Source organism: Amphiura filiformis, chromosome 13 (genome assembly GCF_039555335.1).
Source record: "Amphiura filiformis chromosome 13, Afil_fr2py, whole genome shotgun sequence".
Taxonomy (NCBI): domain Eukaryota; kingdom Metazoa; phylum Echinodermata; class Ophiuroidea; order Amphilepidida; family Amphiuridae; genus Amphiura; species Amphiura filiformis.
In genome coordinates this window covers 66,887,762-66,910,215 of record NC_092640.1, presented here as the reverse complement: position 1 = coordinate 66,910,215, position 22,454 = coordinate 66,887,762, and the positions used below count along the sequence as shown (strand labels likewise).

General features: G+C 36.8%; 1 protein-coding gene across 1 annotated transcript in view; it reads right to left on the bottom strand.

Annotated features, from left to right (window-relative positions):
- The window catches only part of LOC140167859 (protein mono-ADP-ribosyltransferase PARP14-like), a 51,380-nt gene extending 29,758 nt beyond the window's left edge, over positions 1–21,622 (bottom strand). The window contains exons 1-5 of the mRNA XM_072191150.1: positions 21,590–21,622; positions 20,617–20,688; positions 15,608–15,947; positions 9,564–9,730; positions 3,806–3,989 (exon numbers count right to left, since the gene is read on the bottom strand). Coding sequence (XP_072047251.1) covers positions 3,806–3,989; positions 9,564–9,730; positions 15,608–15,947; positions 20,617–20,688; positions 21,590–21,622 — 796 coding nt within the window. The remainder of the gene's footprint in view (positions 1–3,805; positions 3,990–9,563; positions 9,731–15,607; positions 15,948–20,616; positions 20,689–21,589) is intronic.
- Between the last annotated feature and the right edge of the window lie 832 nt (positions 21,623–22,454).

Sequence of the window (22,454 nt, the reverse complement as noted above, 5' to 3'; positions counted from 1 at the left end):
ACTTCGGGTGCTTCATTTAAATAAATTGAATGCGCTTGCTGAATGATTACAAATCAAGGCTGCCATGTCTGCATGTCTATAGTACTGTATAATGGTAATAGCTACGTATACATGTAACCAATAATAAGTATACCGGTATAGGCCTATGTCAAAGTTGTTTCACAAATTGACATTTGATTTTATTTTAAGAAGGAGAATGTCATAAACAGTGGCGTACTGAAGTGGTGCAGCTCTTCTGTGAGTGGTCTTGGTAGGGGATGAGGGAGGAATAGGTGAAAGAGGGGATATGAAGAATGAGAGGGGGGTTGGAGGAAGAGAGAAAGAGAGAAAGAGGAAGAAATGAAGAGAAATAAATAAATAGAAGTAAATAAATAGAAAGGTAAGAAAAATGATAGGAATGAGATGGGACAAAAAGTAAGAGGGGATGGAGAAGGGAAGGGAGATAAAAAGAGGGAGTGATACTTTAGCAAGGAAAGAATAAGTACAGAGAAAAGAAAAGAAAGGAATGACAAAATGTAGGCCTCTCATGAATATTGATTGGCAACATTGTCCAATATGTCAGCGCTCAAATCGGACACAATAGAACAATAAACCATTCAGTGCGTTGTCTATACCCATGTACAGTTTATCCCTTACATAACCTATGTCTTGAATACGCTGGCAAAGTTATGTAATAATCGGATTAATACTATATAGCAGTAGGTAAAAACAAGTTTTGAATAATCCGCCCTACAAAGCTAAGTCCCATTCAGTGATTCCAGCGAACGTGAAAAAAAAAATCAAATTGTTACGTTTATACATTTTTTTAATGAAAAACAAATGGCAAAAAAAACCAAAAAACAAAACAAACAGGAAAACGACAGTATTGACGAAGTTGAAGCCCCATTCAAATACATGTTGCTAATTTATATACTGTCAGTACCGGTATATAAATTACAGACTCACGTAAATACATTATTTTTTTGTCTTAGACACACGGCTTTCGGCTGAACCACTGCACTAGAAAGCTATGTTAGCATATCTATGACAATGACGAAAGGTACAAAATCAACCATAGGCCTTTAGATAGCAGATTACACCACATTGGTGTTTTATGACCTTTGACATTCTTTTGTGGCGAGTGACATGGTCTTTCAATTCACGCCGAGTGTCCTTGACAGGTTTGACTATGCTTCAGTGGTCATGAAAGAATTCAAAAGATAACCTCTGCCCCAATAATCCCAAGCAATTGTCTGAATTTGGTCCTCGGATCATAAGAACTCAGACCTCAAATGATAGTCATAATAATGTCCAAAATATAAAAATTACTGACTATCATTGAAGACTGAGTTCCGCAGTCTAGTATAAAAAATCTGAATTTTCATGATTTTTACGATCGTCGGGATGAAAAAAAAATCAAAAAATCACTGAATGGGCCTTTAGTTCCCCCATCTCCTTAACCTGGCAATATAAATCAAACAAAATTAAAGAAAAAATAAATAAAACAAGAAAAAAATAATAATAAAAAGACAAAGAAAATTAACCAAATTAAGGGATCTGGAATGAGCGTTTTGAGCAATTTCCAACATTAATGTGCCCCCTCCCAGGTGTATTATCCATATAAACATGTCGATCATGATGCAGTCATGTCTACAGTAGAATTCAATTCGACCTTTGCAGGACTTAAACCCCATTAAAAGCTATTAAACCAAGATAACACTCATTGAAAACAGCTCAACTGATTAAATCATATCTTCTCTGGTTAAGGGTACATGCCCATGAGTTTCATTCAGGGGCGTGTTTGTAAAACGGCACAGCGCATTAGTAAAAAGAATAAAAAATACTAAAATTTTCACCGGGGTTCGAACCACTGCCAATTTCACTGAATGCTAAAGATGCCTATGCTGTGCCACGGTGACTGTGGTTAACATTCGGCGATTTTCAAAGATATACATATCAACACGTTTCTAGTGTATTGAAAATCATTTTGATTTTGATTTTGGTAGGAATACGGTCATAGAAAGACATATGACTCTACTTGTCTGTTTGTTTTTCATTTAATACAAATTAATTTTGATGAATTGAACTGGTACAACTCTTAGCACTCGTGATAAACGACGATTAATTTAGTAATAATAAAATGAAAACGCTGGGTCATTCACGACGTCATTTGTAATTTATGTCAAAACCTGGGGAGGACCACACACATCCGTGCTGCATGTATACGTGCTCAGTCGATACTCAATGATCCAGACAATAGCGTTTGAATATACCGCCCTGCTTGACACATCTTGTCACTTGCGGGAAGATATACTATAGGCCTACCCTAATAGCTTACAATAGATACCCCACCGTAAATAGCTCTGTTCGTTATCTCGCTGTGCTAGTTTATACACGCAGCGTACGGACTTTTGAACCATATTTTGTTCAAAAATGATAGGAAGGGACTGTTTTCAGCTAAAATGTTGGTTATCAGCAGATGCTTAATGATACCGGGAAGTGTTGCAGAAAGGTAAGCGTACTCTTTATTTATTCAAAATATGTATATCAATAAATTTAAATTTGAAATCCAAAAAGTAAATGTCAGGTCAAAATTCTCACCTTAGAATTATTGTGAAATAAAATCAAACCAAATTTAGGCTCCGCAAACAACGTCCAATTATTCCCATTGGTGTTTGCTACACATGCATATAATAAATTATGATTTGGGGCTAATTTGAGAAGAGTTAATGCCTCGAGTTTCAAAATACACCGAGTGATGTTTTTTGATGAAAAACATCGACAATTCAAGACTCTGTAAAAACAAATCAAGAATTTTCTGGGATAATTGCAACTAAGTGCAATGAAAGTTATGATCTAAGCTACCAGATGCATCATTAATTTCCTGACTATGATATTTAGTTGTGGGAAAAGATTACTTTAATGTTTTGGCGGGATTATTTCCCGCCAAAAATTTCAACCAAAAAGAGCATGTAGCCTTAAATACACACAACATATGTGTCTGCTTTAAACGTACAATGGAGCAATGAGCTGGGATTATACTTTCAGTTGGGTGAACGATTATAAAGCGAGCGCTAGAGAACAATTGTGTGTGGTTTTTGTTTACGAAATGAGACAATACGTGCTTATTGTTAACCAGCGTTCTTGAAAATGAGAAACATGGTGGTTTGCAGACTTAACACGGGTTGGAAATAATTTCTTCATATTTTTTGGTGTTATCTGTCGTTTACATATCCTTCCTAAAACACCAAAGTACGAGTATTTCCAAACATCTAAATTAGCTTAAAATTTAGGACATGTTACAAAACTATATTGTCTAGAATTTTAGAAGAGTACTTTTAATATTGGCCGGTTATTTTTCACACAGCGACGTTAACTAGGCAATGTACTATTACCTATAACATTAACTAAAACACCAAAGTACGAGTATTTCCAAACATCTAAATTAGCTAAAAATTTAGGATATGTTACAAAACTATATTTTGTAGAACTTTAGAAGAGTACTTTTAATATTGGCCGGTTATTTTTCACACAGCGACGTTAACTAGGCATATCCCCATACTTTTAACGTAGGCTATTTGTAGAGGTCACGCGTCAATGGGAAAGAGCACTGTGTATTTTGTATAGGAAAACGGACAGTAACTGCAGTATGTAAAGGGTTTTAAGTAGCTAAAACTAGCTAAAACTAGCTAAATTTAATATGATGACATTCTATAGTATCCAAGGGAATCTCATTAACGTAGAGTTCCAGCAAAAAAGTGTAGGATTTGTAGAACATTGCTTTAATGCAGCAGTATATTTGTGTGCTTATTCAGGGTAAACCTACCATTTGTCGGCATATGGGTGAAACCACGATCAAAGCCCATCTTTCCTACGTCATCTATAACATCCTTTCTCGATCCATGGTAGAGAGTTTGCTCGATGTCACTTCTGTCAGCCAGCCGAAGTTCCATTTCGTCACGAATTGAAACATACACTCCATATAACTTCTTGTTTTGGAGTCTTTCAATCTGCATAAAATAAAATCAATATTAACTAGATGTCACAGCTGTGTTTGAGTAAACACGATTATCTATGCCCATGACCCCCTCCCCTGCCCACAAACGAAAACTTGGTGACCACCATGTGGAAGCTTTTGTTACTATTGTTACGAGCCTTAATGACGCAAGGCCAAAATCACCTTTCACCGAAATTCACACGAATGCACAACACCAATACACTGTTTGATTGAGTTAACAAAATCTAAGTCTTTAAGGGCTGGGGTAAGGGCAAACTAAAGTACTGGTAACTAGTGAGAGACAGCGACGAGGAATCCCAAATCACAGCGCCAGGTAATGACCGGGTCACCAAGTGCAAATGTGCATTTATTTTGGAAGGTTCATGTTTGTTCTAAATTTTGTGGCGTTTTTTTCCGAAATTTAATATTTTGGTGATATTTCAAGAAAGCGACATGCCAAAGATAGATCTTTTTGCAAATACTTTGTCATTGCTAATACAACTCTTTTCTGCATACCTACGTTACAGTGGGTTTTTTCATGATATAATAACTTTGAATTCCATGTAGCAACCCAAAATTACCTCTGAATTCAGGGTTCAAGGCTGATTTCGGAACAGCCGTAGACTCAAAAAAGTGCACGAGTGGCGACTATGTTTTTATACTTCCCGCATTGATGATTGCATCTACAATATACTTCTATATATTTATTTGGTTGGTATGACTAAAGGGATAGACCCTTTATGCACCTTTCGTGCTTTTCTATTACGTAGGATCTTTACTTGAATAGGTGAAACAAGCAACAAGGAATCCGCAAATAGATTCATCAGGATTGTCCATTAAAATTATATTAAAATGTTCTCAAACAAATCCAAATAAACCTTTATTTGGATTTGTTTGAGAACATTTTAATATAATTTTAATGGACAATCCTGATGAATCTATTTGCGGATTTGAGACAAAATTACGGACAATCAGCGGTTTTGGAAGTAAGGAAATACGAAACTTATGAGAGAAAATTGGCTCGGCATCGGAACCATCGTGTTTTTACACTACGTTGCCGCGATTTAGACATCACGCCGCCCAGTCTTCGTTTAAAATGCCCAATAAATACCAACAAGGCACGTGAGATTGTTAACAAAGCACAAAAAGAACTTCTTCGGGAGCGAATTCGGGTTATTAGCAATAAGATCGATGCATTAGAGAAGGAATCAAGTCATTCTGATCTAGAAATACAGTCCCGTTTCCCTGACAATGTGAGACGCCAAATAGACGATCATATCGCGAATTCTCGCGAGAGCGAATTCACAAAAACAAAATGTCGGCAGACCCGGAAGCTGGAATGGTTGCAAGAAAAAGGACAAAAACAAGCAAAGAAATCCCTTTCACGTAATCATGTGAGTACTACCAGTAGTAATGAAATTGATCTCAGTGGTACACAGCTCAAGAAATGGGTTATTAATAATTCTAAACGCGATTTATCCGCCCTGAAACCACTCTGCTCGCAAAAGGCTGAATTATGCAGTCGCGCCGGAAAACAACAGCGAAGTATTGCACGATTATATTGTTGCCACTGAGGAAGCCTGCGCAGGTTTGAACGTGAGCGATGCTTCCCAGTTACGTGCAGAAATGGTTGGCGCGATTAAATCTTCCAATAACACAAAATCCAACTTGTCAAAAGAGGAAAAACGGGCTTTACAAGATCTCAAGAAAGACGATAAAATCATGATTTTACCAGCAGACAAAGGCAAATCCACAGTGGTTTTAGACAAAGATTCCTATGAAGACAAAGTAAACAACATGTTGAGTGATGAAAAACGTACCAAAACTGAAATCTGACCCAACATCCAAATATAAGGACAAACTCCTTGGTATGTTAAAGAAATGGAAAAAGGAAGAAAAGATCACAGTTAGCGAGTACTGGAAATTGTACCCTACTGCGGAAAACACGCCTCGTATGTACTGTACACCCAAAATACACAAGCCTGGTACCCCGTTGAGACCCATTGTCGATTACTGTGGCTCAATCATGTACGAGACCTCAAAAGAACTTGCTCGTATCTTAGGTCCATTGGTAGGCCAGACCCAACATCACGTGGTTAATTCAAAAGATCTATCGGAGGGTCTAGCGGAGATTTTAATTGACGAAGGAGAAGAGTTCATGTCTCATGACGTGGTATCCTTATTTACTAACACCCCGGTCAGCGAATCCTTGAATATTATTAGGAAGCGTTTGGAGGATGATAAGACCTTGAAAGAACGGACTAAGCTAACCATAGACAACATCATGGAAGTACTTGAATTTGCTCTTACCGCCACTTATTTTTCCTTTCGAGGACAAATATACCAACAACGTTTTGGCACGGCTATGGGTTCCCCGGTCAGCCCTATAGTAGCGAATTTGTACATGGAGTGGCTCGAGCAAGAAGCACTCGTCACAGCCCCCTTGACATAAAACCGAGGCTATGGAAACGCTATGTGGACGATGTGTTGGAGATAGTCAATAAAGGATCCGCAGAACCCCTCACGGAGCACTTAAATCAAATCGACAAAACCGGCAACATTAAATTCACTTACGAAACGGAGGAAGATCAGCAAATCCCATTCTTAGATACGCTAATTGTCAGGAAATCAGACGGGACTCTCAAACTGTTAGTATATAGAAAGAAGACACATACAGATCAATATCTGCACTTCCAATCACACCACCCCTTACAACACAAACTTAGTGTTATCCGAACTCTCATGGACAGAAAAGATAAAGTAGTAACCGAGGAAAAAGACAGAGAGTTTGAGGAGTCAAAAATAAAGGAAGCCCTTACGCGTTGCGGCTACCCGGAGTGGGCATTTAAAAAGGTTCAGGAGCCCAGTAAGCCAAAAGTCATGGACCAATCTTAAACCACCAAAAGTCGTGGCTTTGTGTGCCTCCCTTATAAGCAGGGCTTGTCGGAAAAGACTAGAAGAATTTTCAAAAACACGGCTACCAAGCGAACTTTAAACCACACAAAACGCTTAGAAATCACCTGGTGCATCCCAAAGATAAACGGGATACCAAAACAACAGCAGATTGCGTGTACGAAATTCCCTGCCTAGGTTGCCCCAAATCCTATATCGGAGAGACTTCCAGACTTTTCGGTACAAGGATGAAAGAACATAAAACTGAATCGGACCTGGCATCAGAAAAACCATATACCAGGGCCCAAAGGAAAACATCTGTCGCCAGCGCCCCTAAGAAATCCGCTCTCACGGACCATGTCGCCGAGGACAATCATGTGATAGGCTGGGAAGAAGCCAAAATAAGAGACATTGAAACTAACAGGAAAAGGAGACACATCAAAGAATCAATATGGATAAGGAAGAGGGGCAGGCAAATACTCTCAACAGGGATTGTGGGAACTACTTCCTTCCGCACATCTATGATCAGTTATTGACAGCACCACCTACGTCAGCTACCAACAGGAAGCAGCCGACGTCAAAGGTCAAAGCTGGTCATTCAATTTGAGAAAGTGCTGTGTTACAGCACGAAACGTCATTGAGGTATGTTAACATCACCTTTATTTGGATTTGTTTGAGAACATTTTAATATAAAAGCAACAAGGAAATTTTATAAACATATTTTATCAAACAATAAAAGGAATTATTTGTTTAAAAAACTTGAAAGAGTAATTTCCAGTAACTAAATAGCGCCACCAATTTTGTCATTAATAGATACATTTTATATCCGAAAAAGCTTTAAAATGCTATAAAAGTGAATAAATTTGTAAAAGAGGGGAAATTAAAGTTGAAAATGACTCCAAAGCATCTGTATACATTAGCATGATATCACTTTTAGCTGTTTAAGCCTAAATTTTGGTCGTACATGTTTTGTTTGAAAAACTAATAAATGATCCCATCAAACAACCGTGACCCGCATGCTCAGTTCAATTAGCTCCTGGCTTCCACTTATTTCCAAGTTTGGACGAACCAAGTTATCAACGTATCACCACACATGCTCTGTTCAATTTATCAAGCTCAATGTATATATAGTTTGAGGGAAAATGCTGCAATTTCTGAACTGCAAAATATTTTGGCCCGCGATCTGAGTTAGCCTTTTTCCGATGGCTGTGTCCCTTACATACACCATCCCTCTGGATTTTCAGCATTAAGGTAACCGTAATGACCGCAAGGATGTTTTCTTTAATTTTAGATATCAAGGACATTTGAGAACAAATTGGGTTTCAGCTTTTTGGTTTGTACCATCTACCGGTGTTTATTCTAACTTGGTTATTCCTGCATCAATCAAAGAAAACATCCTTGCGGTCATAATGATAATGGTTACCATGATTTTCAGCGGCGTAGCGACGGGGTGGGGGTAGCTGGGGCAGGAGGGAAACGTACCCAGGGCACCACCTTATGAAGCGCCGATTGATAGTCCAAATTGTTGCGCATTTCAGCACAAATAGTCACTTGAAAGATCAATTTAAGACTTCAACTTCATCATAACCAAAACTGTTTTAAGAATGGGAGTACCATCATGTATCCTTGGCCCCGGGTGCCGCAACGTATAATACCTACAATCATAGAATTATTGTGTTGGGACACGAGGTCGATTGCACTCATTGTTTTCATCCCCAGTCACATAAATTTTGATGGATGTTTTTCAAGTAATGTTCGCGTGTAGCCTCAACCCTCCTGTAAGCCATATCCCTCCCCTTCCCCCACCAATCAATGTTGCAGAGTCCAACACGGAGCCTGATGATAAAACCCCGATCAACATTGTTACGGGGGGGGGGAAGGGGATCAATTCTAGTGCATGGTCCTAAACCGTCCCAAGACTAAATTCTATGATTGTAGCTACGCCACTGTTGATTTTCGAAATCAACTCTCTACTCACTTCTTGAACTTCCTTTGACTAAGGGGTGGTGCAATAATTATGTGTACCCCCGGGTGGTGAATTCTCTAAATGGTCTGCCAAAAATCGTTTGCCCCCCCCCCCCCTGGCCGTGCCAAAAAATCTTTGCCCCCTCCGTTTTGACGTGTCAAAAAACCTTCCCCCCTTTTGATGTGCCAAAAATCGTTCCCCCCCTTACACAGCTAGATATTTAGGAACCTGAATTTAAAACCTTAAATTGTCTTATCATATAATGCGAGCGCAGCGAGCAGTAAAATTTGCATATTTGAACATGTTCCTAATGTTTTCCTACACCATTTTAGGGCGTAATATATAAATGGTGCCCACAACCTCTGTGCCATAAATCTCTTGCCCTCCCCTTTCGACCTCCCAAAAATCGCTTGACCCCCCCTTTCGACCTGCCAAAAATACTTGCCCCCCCCCTTTGGCCTGCCAAAAATCTTTGCCCCCTCCCCTATAATTCACCATCCCGGGGTACACATAATTATTGCACCACCCCTAATTGTGCTGGCTGTACTTACTTAGTTTGTTGTTGCCGTCTCTTTATTTTGGTTTTTATGTCGATTAGCAACTCCTCCTTTACCCTCTTTTTTACTTCTTCGGCACATTAAATTATTGTTCAACTTTCACTCGTAAATTTTGTTTATTTGTACACTTTAGCAATATAATATTCTTTACCTATTTTAAACCTGTACTTACTTTCACAATAGTTGGTGTGACAGGCGATCCAAGAGCGGACGAAATATTGCAAGATTTGAGAAATTCTGCAGCTATTTGCTTGTATTCGGATGACTTCGACTGCAGCTCAACCAATTTGCACTGCTCATCATCTGTCATATCCGACCATGTGTCCGGCTGTTTCATTTCTAGAACAATATTTTTTAAATATCAAATAAAATTAGTACGGTATCATGTGATATACTTATTTATTCAAATATGTATTTACTTATTTATTTATTTATTTATTTATTTATTTATTTATTTATTTATTTATTTATTTATTTATTTATTTATTTATTTATTTATTTATTAAAAATTCAGAGTAATGACTTTTTTTCTGGAAAGTCTAACCTTTGAATTTTTATACGCTCTCCTTTCTTGGGATTGAACACATTCTTTCATTCATTCTTTGATTAATTCATTCTTTCATTCTTATATTTATTTATTCATTCATTCATTCAATTATTCATTTATTCATTCATTTATTCATTTATAAAATCATCAAAAAAGCAAAATAAGACGCGCAACAGAAATTTTAAGGCGATAAAAATAAGGATATACCTGCCATGACTATAAGAGAAGTTGTCAAATGTCATTATCTGTCGTTGCACTAGTGAGATTGTGTTTTGCACCCATGCCACGTTAATTCGGTATATCAATTTGAAATATCACGCATTATGCAGTCTCTTAGTAATGGCTGCGTCCTCTAACATTGCTTTAAAAAAGTTTTAATCAGTCGATTTTGCATATTTATCTGCGTTTATTGTGGTGCTCGGCAGACTATTATGTAAGCTATTATTTATATTAAGCGTTAGTCCAACGAATGGGTTTTAAGTCTGATAATATTTCCGTGTAAAAGTCAGTGACGTAGCCATTAAGGGTCAACCATTAGGGTTAAATATTTACAAGCACTCATAATCTTGGACCGTGCATCAGAGTTCGTCGTTACACGACGGTCCCTTGTGTAATAAATCGTGTGTACCAGTTGACCAGGGTGTAGGTAAGTACATCCCAGGAAAAATACCACCTTCTTCCTACACCAAAACCATTCTTGGCATGTATATTTCTTTGGATGCAATAAGTAAAATAAGCTCAGGGGCCACTTCGAGTTTCCCCTTAAATCTAAGATTGCGGCCTAAATCCCAAAATTCCACTAAAATTCCTAAAAACTCATGTTTACAGTTTTAGAATTGAACGGATCTATTTCATTTTACCAGCTGTCATATTGTTCTAAATACGAACATTTTGCGTTTGTGACAGATTGTTGACACGTTAATTAGTATTTCTCATTCATTTGGATGAGAAAGTTTCATAGAAACGAGATAATGTTCAATTCTCATCGCTGTGAAAGAATTTTAATTTTAAATTTTCACTAGTGAATGTCGGACCCTCATGCTGTTGAATAAAATATCTCCGTATAATGATAATGTTTTCATGCTGTTTAAGGGTCTTTTAATTCTCAAAATGTGATAGCTAGCTTCCAAAGTCTACGATTATGTAAAAAAAAACACACATTTGTAGCCCCTTTGCGTAATGCCAGACCCCTCCTATTTTTCCCGCCACAGAAGTCGCATAAATGTCACAAACTTTGACGGACCGGTGCATGAGGTACACAAAAGATGGAGAACTCTTTTTTGTTTTTAATACTTATAGTTTGACTTTTAAAATTGCATTACAGCATGCAAACAGAGGCTAAAGGTATAATACAAAGTACCCGTTTTAAAGAGCAATTAGCTATGACCTTTTTATTACATAGAGTCTTTAATGAGGAGTAGCAAGATACTTGCATTTCGTCTTGACTTCGCAGGGGTTAGTATCTGTCACTCGTGCTGTTGAACACAATAAGTCAATACTGATTCCATTCTCAGAGACCCGTGGTGACCCCCTTGAAGACAAAACGAAAAGCAAATGTCCGAGTCTGTTGCTACTGCGCACTGCAAACTTATTTGATTAGCCATAAGCAATATAAAAATCCCTTTAAAAAGGGATGCGTCTGGTCCAGAGAGGTGATTGGATGCGTTGTGGACATGGAAACATACTTCAAGAACAAGGAATCCAATACTAGTATATGTATTCGCATGGCGTTTTACTAGTCGACATAGGAAGATAAATGTAGTTGGTGGTAATTTAATATAAAAATGATAAGACAGTTTTGTCGACAATTATTAATTAGTTTTATTGCTGATGGTATTAGAGATACAAGATGTTTTTAAGCCTATATCTGAACAATTATGAAAAAGACTGAAAAAAGTGAAATGTGCATATTGTATTTGTCTACTGATTGTATACTGTTTAAATAGTTAATTAAAAAGTTGACACAAACATGTTGTAAGAAATGTAATAATTATGCTGGTGGAGCAGCAACAGGTGTTTTCTCTAAATTGATAGATACACTCATAGAAATTGTTCGTTGGCATTACTCAATAAGTTGATGTAAGTCGTTGCGTCAACTTTCCGAGTAATGCCAACGCGTACAATTTTGAGTAACGCTGACTCGATATCATTATGTTCGTCGCACTCATTTGCACTTACTTTATTGAGTTGTTACAACTCAGAAAATGAAACTAGGTTAGCATAATTTTCTAGAGGTGTGCTATAGTATACAAAATTTTGCACTGATTACAAAAATAAATATTTGAATACTGCTAATTGTGCAAAAAATGATCCAATTACGTGAATTAAGTAACAAAGTACCAAATTGGAATAACTCAAAACAATAAGTACCAGTAACTTAATATGAACGAGTTACATCAACTTACATGTTGAATTACAATAACTCAACTAATTGGTTCTTTGAACCTTGTTTATTTTCTAAGTTCCCTGAACTTGAATTCAGAAGTTGGCATTACTTAAAAAGTTGACGCAACGATTTACATCAACTTTTAAGTAATGCCAACAAAGTTGATTAGTTGACGGAACTTTTGAGCTTTTTCAGCATTTTTTAAGTTCGGATAACTAAAATGAATTTTGTTTTGGCAACTTTTACACTATATTTGAGTTGTCCAAACTTACTCCTTTTGAATTGCGCCAACAAGGCGAACAAGTGATTTCTATGAGTGTACTGTTTGACCTCATTGACCCACATGACCTCGACCTTAATCGTGACATGTTCCCCTCATGTAACGATTTGAACCAATTATAGTTTTTAACACTCCTCCTTTATTCCACTATCTGCCATGTAAATTTTGCGTGACTTGGATCTGAATAACTGAACATTTGGTATTTAATTCAAATTTAGTATTACAATATTATTAGTTTTACCAAGTTTAAGCCCAGAGGGGCAGTAGTATGATAGCGACACTGTTTCATCCCGTTGACCCTATATAACCTGACCCCGGATGACCTTTGTTGATGACATTTGACTTTAGACGACATTGATTAATTAATTATGTATTTAACAGACTCTTTCCGTCTTTCTTTTGAAATGGTAAATATATAATGCAACCCTGACACAAGAGAGTATAATCCTAGTTGCGGCATGATAGTGATACTGTTTCACGTCGTTGACCCTTTGACCCCGGATGACCTATTCTTTATAACGCAGTCCATTGACATGATTGATGGTGTGTGTGTGTAGGAAGAAAGTTCGATGACATCGACCTAGGGCAGGTACGGCTTGGGTTTTAGAGAAAAATGGTTTTAAATTATATTTTATCATACTCGCATCAAGTTTGGAGTTACATTATCAAAACAATACAGCAACATTATGTAGTAGGGTACTACTACATTAATATTATGGCAACACTACACGACTATTATGCATGTAATTTTGAAGCTGTATGTATATCTTCAACTGTGTTATAAAATCGTCGGGGGTATTACATAGTGACGGATGTTAAACTTCGCCAGAAAAAAGTTTTTGAGTTAGACGCGATCAAAGAATACGCCAATTTGTGATCAACCATAGCAGAACACTATCAAGTAAAATCCTACAAAAGTTGCTGTATTTAAAAAAAAAATAGTATCTAAGGTATCTTCAAACATCTATCACAAGAAGAATTATTCCCTATTAAATCAGTAAAATGATTGCAAAGTTATACGTCAGTATGTAAAAATGTGAAAACGTTACACCCTAACATCCGTCACACATCCGTCACTATGTCTTGCCCATAAAAGTCAGGAAGGAAGGACTTCGAAGCATCCGTCGGTTCTCTACGCTTATTATAAAACGCTTTTTTCATGATAAAACCAACTCGTCACGAGTGCCCAAGACATACATGACATATTGTATTTGAGTATTTACTCCTGATCTTACTAGTTCTCACTCTCATGATATAGCTAGTCACACAAGCTGTAACTTCTTTTTAGAAAACGCCAATGATTGTATTCATTTTTTACCAATTTACACTGTATTATCTGTCAACTTGGAGCCGCCTCTAAACATCTTTTGATCATCTTTCAATAACCTACTCATTAAGGTCACATTTTCATTTTTTATTACTTAACCATCCCTTTTATATTGGAAAGTTTTGAAATAATGTCTCTAAATAATTGTCGAATCAACTCGAACCATTTAAAATTTGTTAAAATGATATTTTACTAAAATAATGATCCATTGTATATCTGCTCTACGTAAACGTTTTTGGTTTATACCCAGTTATCAACATCCGTCAATAAATCATGTAGGTTTCAATGAACAATATTGAATTACGTTCATGAAAGTTCATCTGTGTTGGTATAAATCATGATTTTTGATTTAAACTTTTGATCCAAACACAAGGAATTAATTACTAGAATTTTAAGATGGTACTCCATCTTTCATCAGCAAGTGACTGTATCAGGTCGTGATTTTCTTTGACCTGATAACAGACTCGTAGACTCCTGAAGTTTGAACCGGTCCCCGTCTTTGTTGTGAGATGATTGGTTGGCTTTGATGTGAACTGCTTCTTTGACTCCACGTAGAATTACGTACGTTCAAATTGAAAAATCATGTTTTAACATAGTGACGGATGCTGGAGATACGCCATACAATTTAGTTGTTTTTCCGAATAAACGGCGTTTTACATAGTGATGGATCTTAGATACGTCACTATGTAAAACGTCGGGTAATGTCATATATCAACATCCATCATTTGCATAATTAATTAACTTATTAATTATGCAAACTTGAGCTTCAAATCTTGGTAATATTATACTACTCACTATTTAAAATACATTGACCAATTTTCATAAAAATGACAAAAATCAACATCCGTCACTATGTAATGCACCCGACGAAATATATCTTCTAGAAATGTTCCACTGTAACTCACTGGGGATTTACGTCAATTCCAACACTATATGCCTCTGGACCCTTGTGGCCAGACGCGAAAAGGGTCATAGCTGATTTTAGAGTTCCTGAGATATTATGTATGGTCACCCTATATCTAACACAATTGTGAAATCAAGCTATTTTGGCAGTCGCAAGTGAAAAAATGTGAAATCAAAACGGATATTCTGACAAAACTATAATATATAAACCCACACGATGTGCCTTAAAAGGTGGGGAAATCTTTCTTTAGCGAACTATGTTAGTTTGAAGCTCTAAAAAGTAAATCCCCCCAAAAGAAAAACTCACGGGGGAGGTTTAGACCTATAAAAATAAAAAATCTTACACTAAAAGACACATTGACAAGCCTAATTTTAACACCAGATATATCCATCAGGCACCGGGTTTTTTTTTGTCGACATTACTGAAACAAAAATGAAAAAAATTATTTGACCGAGAAAATATATTTCAAAGCAAAAAAGGTGTATTTCTGAGCTGTGTTAATTTCAACATGTATCAATCGACTTTTAGCACTATGCTTGACAATAGAGGATGGTCAATAGCGTCCTGAGTGCATCTGCAGAAGTAATAATTTCTTGTACTTGGATCAAAGGTTTTCTATAAACATGATAAACTTTAATCATTCGATATACCAACACAGATGAACTTTCATGAAAGTACTAAAGTGGTTAAGGAGACCTCTGAAACCGGTTTATTGTTTTTACTCGGCTCGTACTGGTGAAGTTATTGTAAATATACTGTTCAAATGCAATACCTTTTTTGAGATTCACTCGCTTAATACTTGTAGCAGATGGTTTTCCAATACCACTAAAGTCAATCTTGTTGACACCCACATTGAAGTACTGTGGGGACTGTTTTTGCTGATATTCCATGTAGGCTCGCTCTATATCAGCGTTCTGGTTGTCATCAAAATCCTGCAAAATGTTCGATTCCTCGTCTCTCCATTTCCACTGAACTCGTTCTTTTATCATTTTGTTTTCTGTGAGTTGTTTAAGATACGCTAAGATCATGCTGTGAACAGTCCCAACGTAAATATCTCGTCCAGTAAGTTCAAACTTTACTTCGTTGCCTGCACCAGTAATTTTTATTGCAACCTGCAATATATGAATATGCAATATATAATAAGTAAACAATAAACTGCGTCGACATTTAATGTAGAAAACAGACACGTAGAAGAAATAATGTCGTAAAAGAAATTTTAATACACGGAATTTCGGGCTTCACCCTTCATCAGGTGACAGTGTGGTGTTGTTTTTATAAATGCTAGAGTGCACAATATCCCATTAGGAGTGACACAGGTCAAGAACAAGGACAACCACATGGGCCAAGCAGTGGTACAAATCAGCTTAGGAACAACAAGAGTGAAGGGGCACAGTAAAGCAACAGACACGAGTAATAAGATGCTTATGATCTCTGCTCTTGAAGGATGGTGCGCCGGTGTCAGATATGTCTCCCATGACTCCATTTGGTAGTCTATTCCAAACTTGAACTGCAGTGTGGATGAAGGTTCTGCCAGTAGATATGGTTCTAGAGACTGGTGCTGTGAGAGTGTAGCAAGGCATGGACAAGCTGGAGCGGATAGCTCCTCTTACTTCAAATGGCTTTGGTAGCAGTGTCTTCAGATCTGGTTGGCACAAGCAAGCTAGTGTGCATTTTGTAGAGGACTGCTGCTGCAGCTACTTGAACTCTTTGATGGAGAGTGCATGGGTTAAAGGGGGGGGGACGTTATAAGCGACACGCAAGCAAGCGGACAGAGCATATAAGTAGCAAGCACATTAATGAAGAAAAGCACTGCGCACAAAACGGAAAATTAAATATATATATATATATATATAAATTATATAAAAACAAAACAGGTAAACGCTAACAAGGTCCTTGCTCAGCTTTGCTGCTAGTACCCTTGATAAGCTCAAGAACATTGCTGTTAAAAAGCAGAGATCTTTTTACATACATAATGTTTTTTTTTATTTCAATGGAACTGACATGTGTGTGAGTTTTAGCCCGGCTAATACATTTTTCAAGAAGGTCCTCAGAAATTGAGGGGTAGAATTTAAAAGTTATGAATTTCTTTAGCGCTCCATTTACTTTTCCGCCCGGTTTTATGGTCTAGACATTAAAGGCCCATTCAGTAATTTGCTCATCCGGACGATCCTAAAAATCATCAACATTCAGATTTCGGTACCTTTGTCATTGTCATAGATGTGCTAACATAGCATGCGAGTGATTCAGCCGAAAGCCGTGTATTTAAGACAAAATAAGACATTTTACGCGAATCTGTAATATAGATACTGACAGTATCTAAATTAGCTACATGTATTCAACTTTTTTGTTCGTTTTTTGCCAAATTTGTCCTTTCAAAAATACCAAATGACAATTTGAATGACTTATTCTACACTTTTAAGCAATTTATAAACAATTTTAATTTTTTCACACTTGCGCTGGGATCACTGAATGGGTTAATTTGGATCTTTGGTCTTCACAAGCCATACAGTAAGTCCAGCGATGACTCCTTATGCATCAAAACTGGATCAATTAACAAACCCAGAATAAAATCTTAAAAAACATCAAACCGTCTGCTTTATCTTCCAATGAAGAAGTGTTCATAAAAGCAGACCCCCGTATATAACGAGACTCTTAAATCAAGAAAAAAAAAAATTGAACACGGGCATGTTCTGAACAAATATTCCAACAGAACCACGATCTAGATCAGTTACAGCTGCATGCCAATATTAACCTGGTTATATATGTAATGTATGCTTACTAGAAATACCAGAAATCATATAAATGAAAGACAATCTTTAATATCAATAAGAAATCCGATCTTGTTTCTACTTGTCGCCATACAAACAAACCGCCCAGACGAGTACAAAAGAATGGCAAATGATGCAGTCAATCAGCTGGCTGATTATACGACCTTCCATAATTGGCAGTCGTTACTCTGAGTTTCATGCCTAAAAGGCAATCGTCAAACGCCACGATGAAATGCTTTGGAGGGACTACCATATCTTGGGAATGTGGATGAATATACAATACATGGTTTCAACACAGCCAAAGTATATCACAGAGTCAGTCTGTCTATCGGAGATAGTCTGAAAGTGCTCAACTGCAAAACAGGAGCGTAATAACAACTTTTTACTCATAGTTAGACTATCTTTTAAAAAAGGTAAATATGAAAATAACAACAAATAATGTTTTTTTATTAAAACAAGACCAGGAGCACTAACACTCTGGGTGCTCCATTGTGCTTGCCATGACAGTTGTTTCAAATCTACCATATATGGAGCGTGCTGACATTCAAAATTTAGATGTCTTGTGGACAAACATTAAAATTGGGCATCGCGGTAAAATGTGTAATGCAAAATATGTCATCTAAATCTCGTTTTTGTCTCATAACTCAAAAAGGGAATGCCGTATGCGCTTCATATTTCACATGATTTGGGAGTAGATTACATGCCTTTGAATTATAATAAATTTGTAAGTAAAGAAATTGGTTTAGGGAGTGGTCCCTGAAAACCTCTCCTATGCTAAATTACGCACATTTTGATATTATGGGTCTAAACTGCATCTAAAATTGGTTTTTGGTCCATATCTTTAAAACAAAAACACGGATTACAAAAAAAAACTTTATAAATTTAATTTGATGATTTGTTTCCACTTCTATTAAATATATAGTACGATATTCACTCAATTAAGGGGGAAAACATTGCAAATGTGTAGTACACCGTGTAAAGTTATGTGAAAACCGACGAAGGCCAAATAAACTGCATACTGGTGACATTTTGCATTTTAGCTCCAAAAAAATTGACAACACAGAAAAAAGGACTAAGGACAAAATACTAAGGTTTTGTAAATGGCATTAATCATTGAGAGAATATCGTTAAACTCTATCAAGAAGAGAGGCACCTCTAGATCATGGGCCAACTACCACACCACCATGACCACTGGATCATGTGCAACTGTGATAAAGACTTTAATCATTGTACTAAAGCAAGACGCGTATTGAACACCTTTTCCGTAACTATTGTGTAAACTGAATAAATTATGCGCTATGCATGAAGTTTTACAAATTGACGATATATATTCATATTGTGTACAGAAACACCTTAAAATATGATGGCGTTGCTCAGTAACTGATCATATTCCTCGGTAATCCACTAAAAATACTTGTTTATTATTTCCTACTAATGATATAATGGATTACCGTGCAGTTTCCATTGGATACAATATCGTTTGTTATGGTATACCGTTTGCTTAAATGACCCTGCGACTTTATGATGACAACCACATTATTACTTAAAATGAAACACCATTTTCATGTCGATCCGTTTAGCTTAATGGTTGCAGACGTCGCTTTACAGTCAAGAGGCACACGGTTCCAAACTTCCAAATAATTTTTTCCCACTCAAAGTGTTGTATTAGAATTGTTAATTTTTATTTTGCCCAAATTATCTGAATGTTTTTTTTTCATTGATTTAATATATTTTTCTTTTTGATTAATTTATATTTTCGGTGATTCTTCATTGATAACTGAAATTACCGGTTCATCATGTTTAAAACTGGAAATTGTACCTTTTATTCTTTTATCAGTACAGTTATAATACATTTTTTTTAAAGATAAGATGGTGCATAATATTAATAACCATTTATGGAAAATAAATAAATGAAGAAATACCAAAACAAAATGAGGCCAACGTAATTATGATAATTAAGAAGAAATACGCAACAGCGTGTTATTATAGGCCTTTTGTTAGAAAACTTATTTGGCCTATATCAAACTCAGCATTATGAATATGTTTTCAATAACCACTCCCTAAATAAACAAATTTCTTTGCCCTCAAAATTATTGTACCATACTTCAAAAGAAGAGTACCTACCAAAAACTTTGATACGATTTCTCGTTTTTGAGATATAGCACAAAAAAATATTTTTTTGCGCGCGACAGCTTAGAGCACTAATCATGAAATTCATGTAGGTTATGAGATGTTTCACTGACCGCTCCCTAAAAAGCCATTTGTTTTTATCAACAATTTTATAACGATTCCAAAGCATATGGTTTACTCCCATATCCTGTGCAATATGAAGAAACAAAATTTAGATGAAATATCTTGCAGTTTAGAGCCTAATACGAAATACGTAATTTAGCATAGAAGATGTTTTCAGTGACCACTTCCTTAATACACCAACATATTTATCAACAATTTTATAATCATTCCAAAGCATATGGTGTACTTCCACATCGTGTGTAATATGAAGTTCATACGAGATTCTGTTATTGAGTTACGAGACAAAAACTAATTTTAGATGTCATATTTTACGTTCGCCTCAGACAATCAACGAAATTAATAACTGGCACACCTTGACAATACGTTTGAAATCTTCATTGCCGCTCTGATAGTTCAGTGAGTTAGAGAGAGAAGAGAGAGAGAGAGAGAGAGAGAGAGAGAGAGAGAGAGGGGAGAGAGAGAGAGAGAGAGAGAGAGAGAGAGAGAGAGAGAGAGAGAGAGAGAGAGAGAGAGAGAGAGGAGAGCGAACAAAACAGGCGTTGAAACATATACATATTGTGAACGAAACTTGCAGTGGTGGTGACTCAGGTTTACGATGCGCCATCACAAACTGGTGGATCTTAGCTCAAGTTTTCACCTCACTAGTATTCAGACACTTTATATGACGGTTGTAGATGTTTTAATACTTCTGGATAGGAATTTTGTTGAAATGAACAAAAGTAATACATAAAAGTTTGTATAATAAAACAAACATACTTACGTCATTCTGTTTGCATATAAGCTGTATTGCCTTCTCGTCACTCTCCTTCACAGCCCCCTGATGACAATATGTCTATTACCAGAAAACAGATACCAGATAGGTATGTTATTGTACCAGTCAGATATACAAGATGCAAAGAAATTAAAACAAGATATGTTGCAGCCTCATAAGGCTACGAAGTCTAGCCGTGAACTTGAAATGACCTTCATCTTGTTTTGAATCATATCAACATCACATATACTAATTCAAACTTTTTAGCTTGACAAATCCAATAAATGAGTACTCACGACTTTAGCTTTCGCCATCAGGGCTGATGGCTTGATCACAAGTGAATAGGTCCACTGCTTTTCCCGCGAAACGGCTTGTTGACATTTCCCGGAAGTGAAGATGTTTTTGTTTTGAGCAGTGGATCGTACACGTGATCAAGCGATACGAGACCTTCGTCGCGGTTGATTGCTTTGGCCCCCTTTTTGCGAATGTAGATTGCTTCCCTAATTCTCCTGCTGAAGGCATTTGAGTCCTTGTCGAGTATAGACGCCCCCTCCCATTCTATGATATGATTTGCTTGTGCTATGTGGTCTGTAATGGCCATAATAGTGATGTGGTGTATAACATTCCGTGCAAAGGGTGCGACAAGTCTTATGTAGGGGAGACTGGGCGACAATTTGGTACAAGGTTAAAAGAACATAAACAGGACTCTGAAACTGTTGCAGAAAGAAAGTTCACGAGAGCAAACAGAAAGGAATCCACCACAGAACAGCACAAATCGGCCATTACAGACCACATAGCACAAGAAAATCATATCATGGAAGGACGAAAGTCTCGTATCTCTTGATCACGTGTACGATCCACTGCTCAAAACAAAAACATCTTCACTTCCGGGAAATGTCAACAAGCCGTTTCGCGGGAAAAGCAGTGGACCTATTCACTTGTGCGAATTTTCATTTAGATTGATCAAACTTAAGAATTTTACCCCTTTTAACACCAAAACAGACCCTTCCTCCATGTTTAAGCCAAATTTGATTACAATCGTATATGAGCATAATGCTTAGAGCTCGTTGGCATTATGTTGATGATCACATCACTTAATAATGCAGTAAATATTGAATTTTAAAGTGATTTTTGTCCCCTGTATGACCTAGAACTCAAAATCTGTGAGAACCCCATAGACACCAACTAATGTCAATGCATATGTGTCAGTCACATCTCTGTACCATAGAATCTGTAGGAAAAGAGGCATTTTGAAGGTATTTGAGTATGTGCCTGAAATGGAATTTGACCCCAAATCTGTGATTAACCGGCTATAGCCAAGGTCAATGGCCAAATCTCAATACTGTACCATGTAATCTGTAGGAGAAGAAGATTGGTTACAAATGGTATGTAAAGTGCTGAAAGAAATGCAGGAGTGAAAAGCGATACACTTTTAAAGAATATACCGGGTAAATGACACAGACAAGAACGACCTAAGCTAAGTGTAGATACATCATTTGCGCTCATTTTGGTGATAAAAGTGTCACCCCCAGCACCTTAACCGGGGTAGGACTGGCTGTCAAAGAGGACTATAGAGGTGGGAGTGGGGTGGTGAGGCCCCAATGATTTTAATTCGCTCTTGTAAAATTATTTCAAGAGCTACTAACTTGTTACTTGTCAGTGAAAATTCATTTCCTTTTATATTAAGCAGAAAATTCGGTGAAAATCGCATTTTTGTAGAATTTTACCCGAAAATCAATTTTGCGTATACTCTCTCTACATAGAGCCACAACTCCCCAAATTTACATGGGCGCCCTCACATTATGTTGTCATAACGACATTATGCGGGGAATGTTGGTACTTATTTT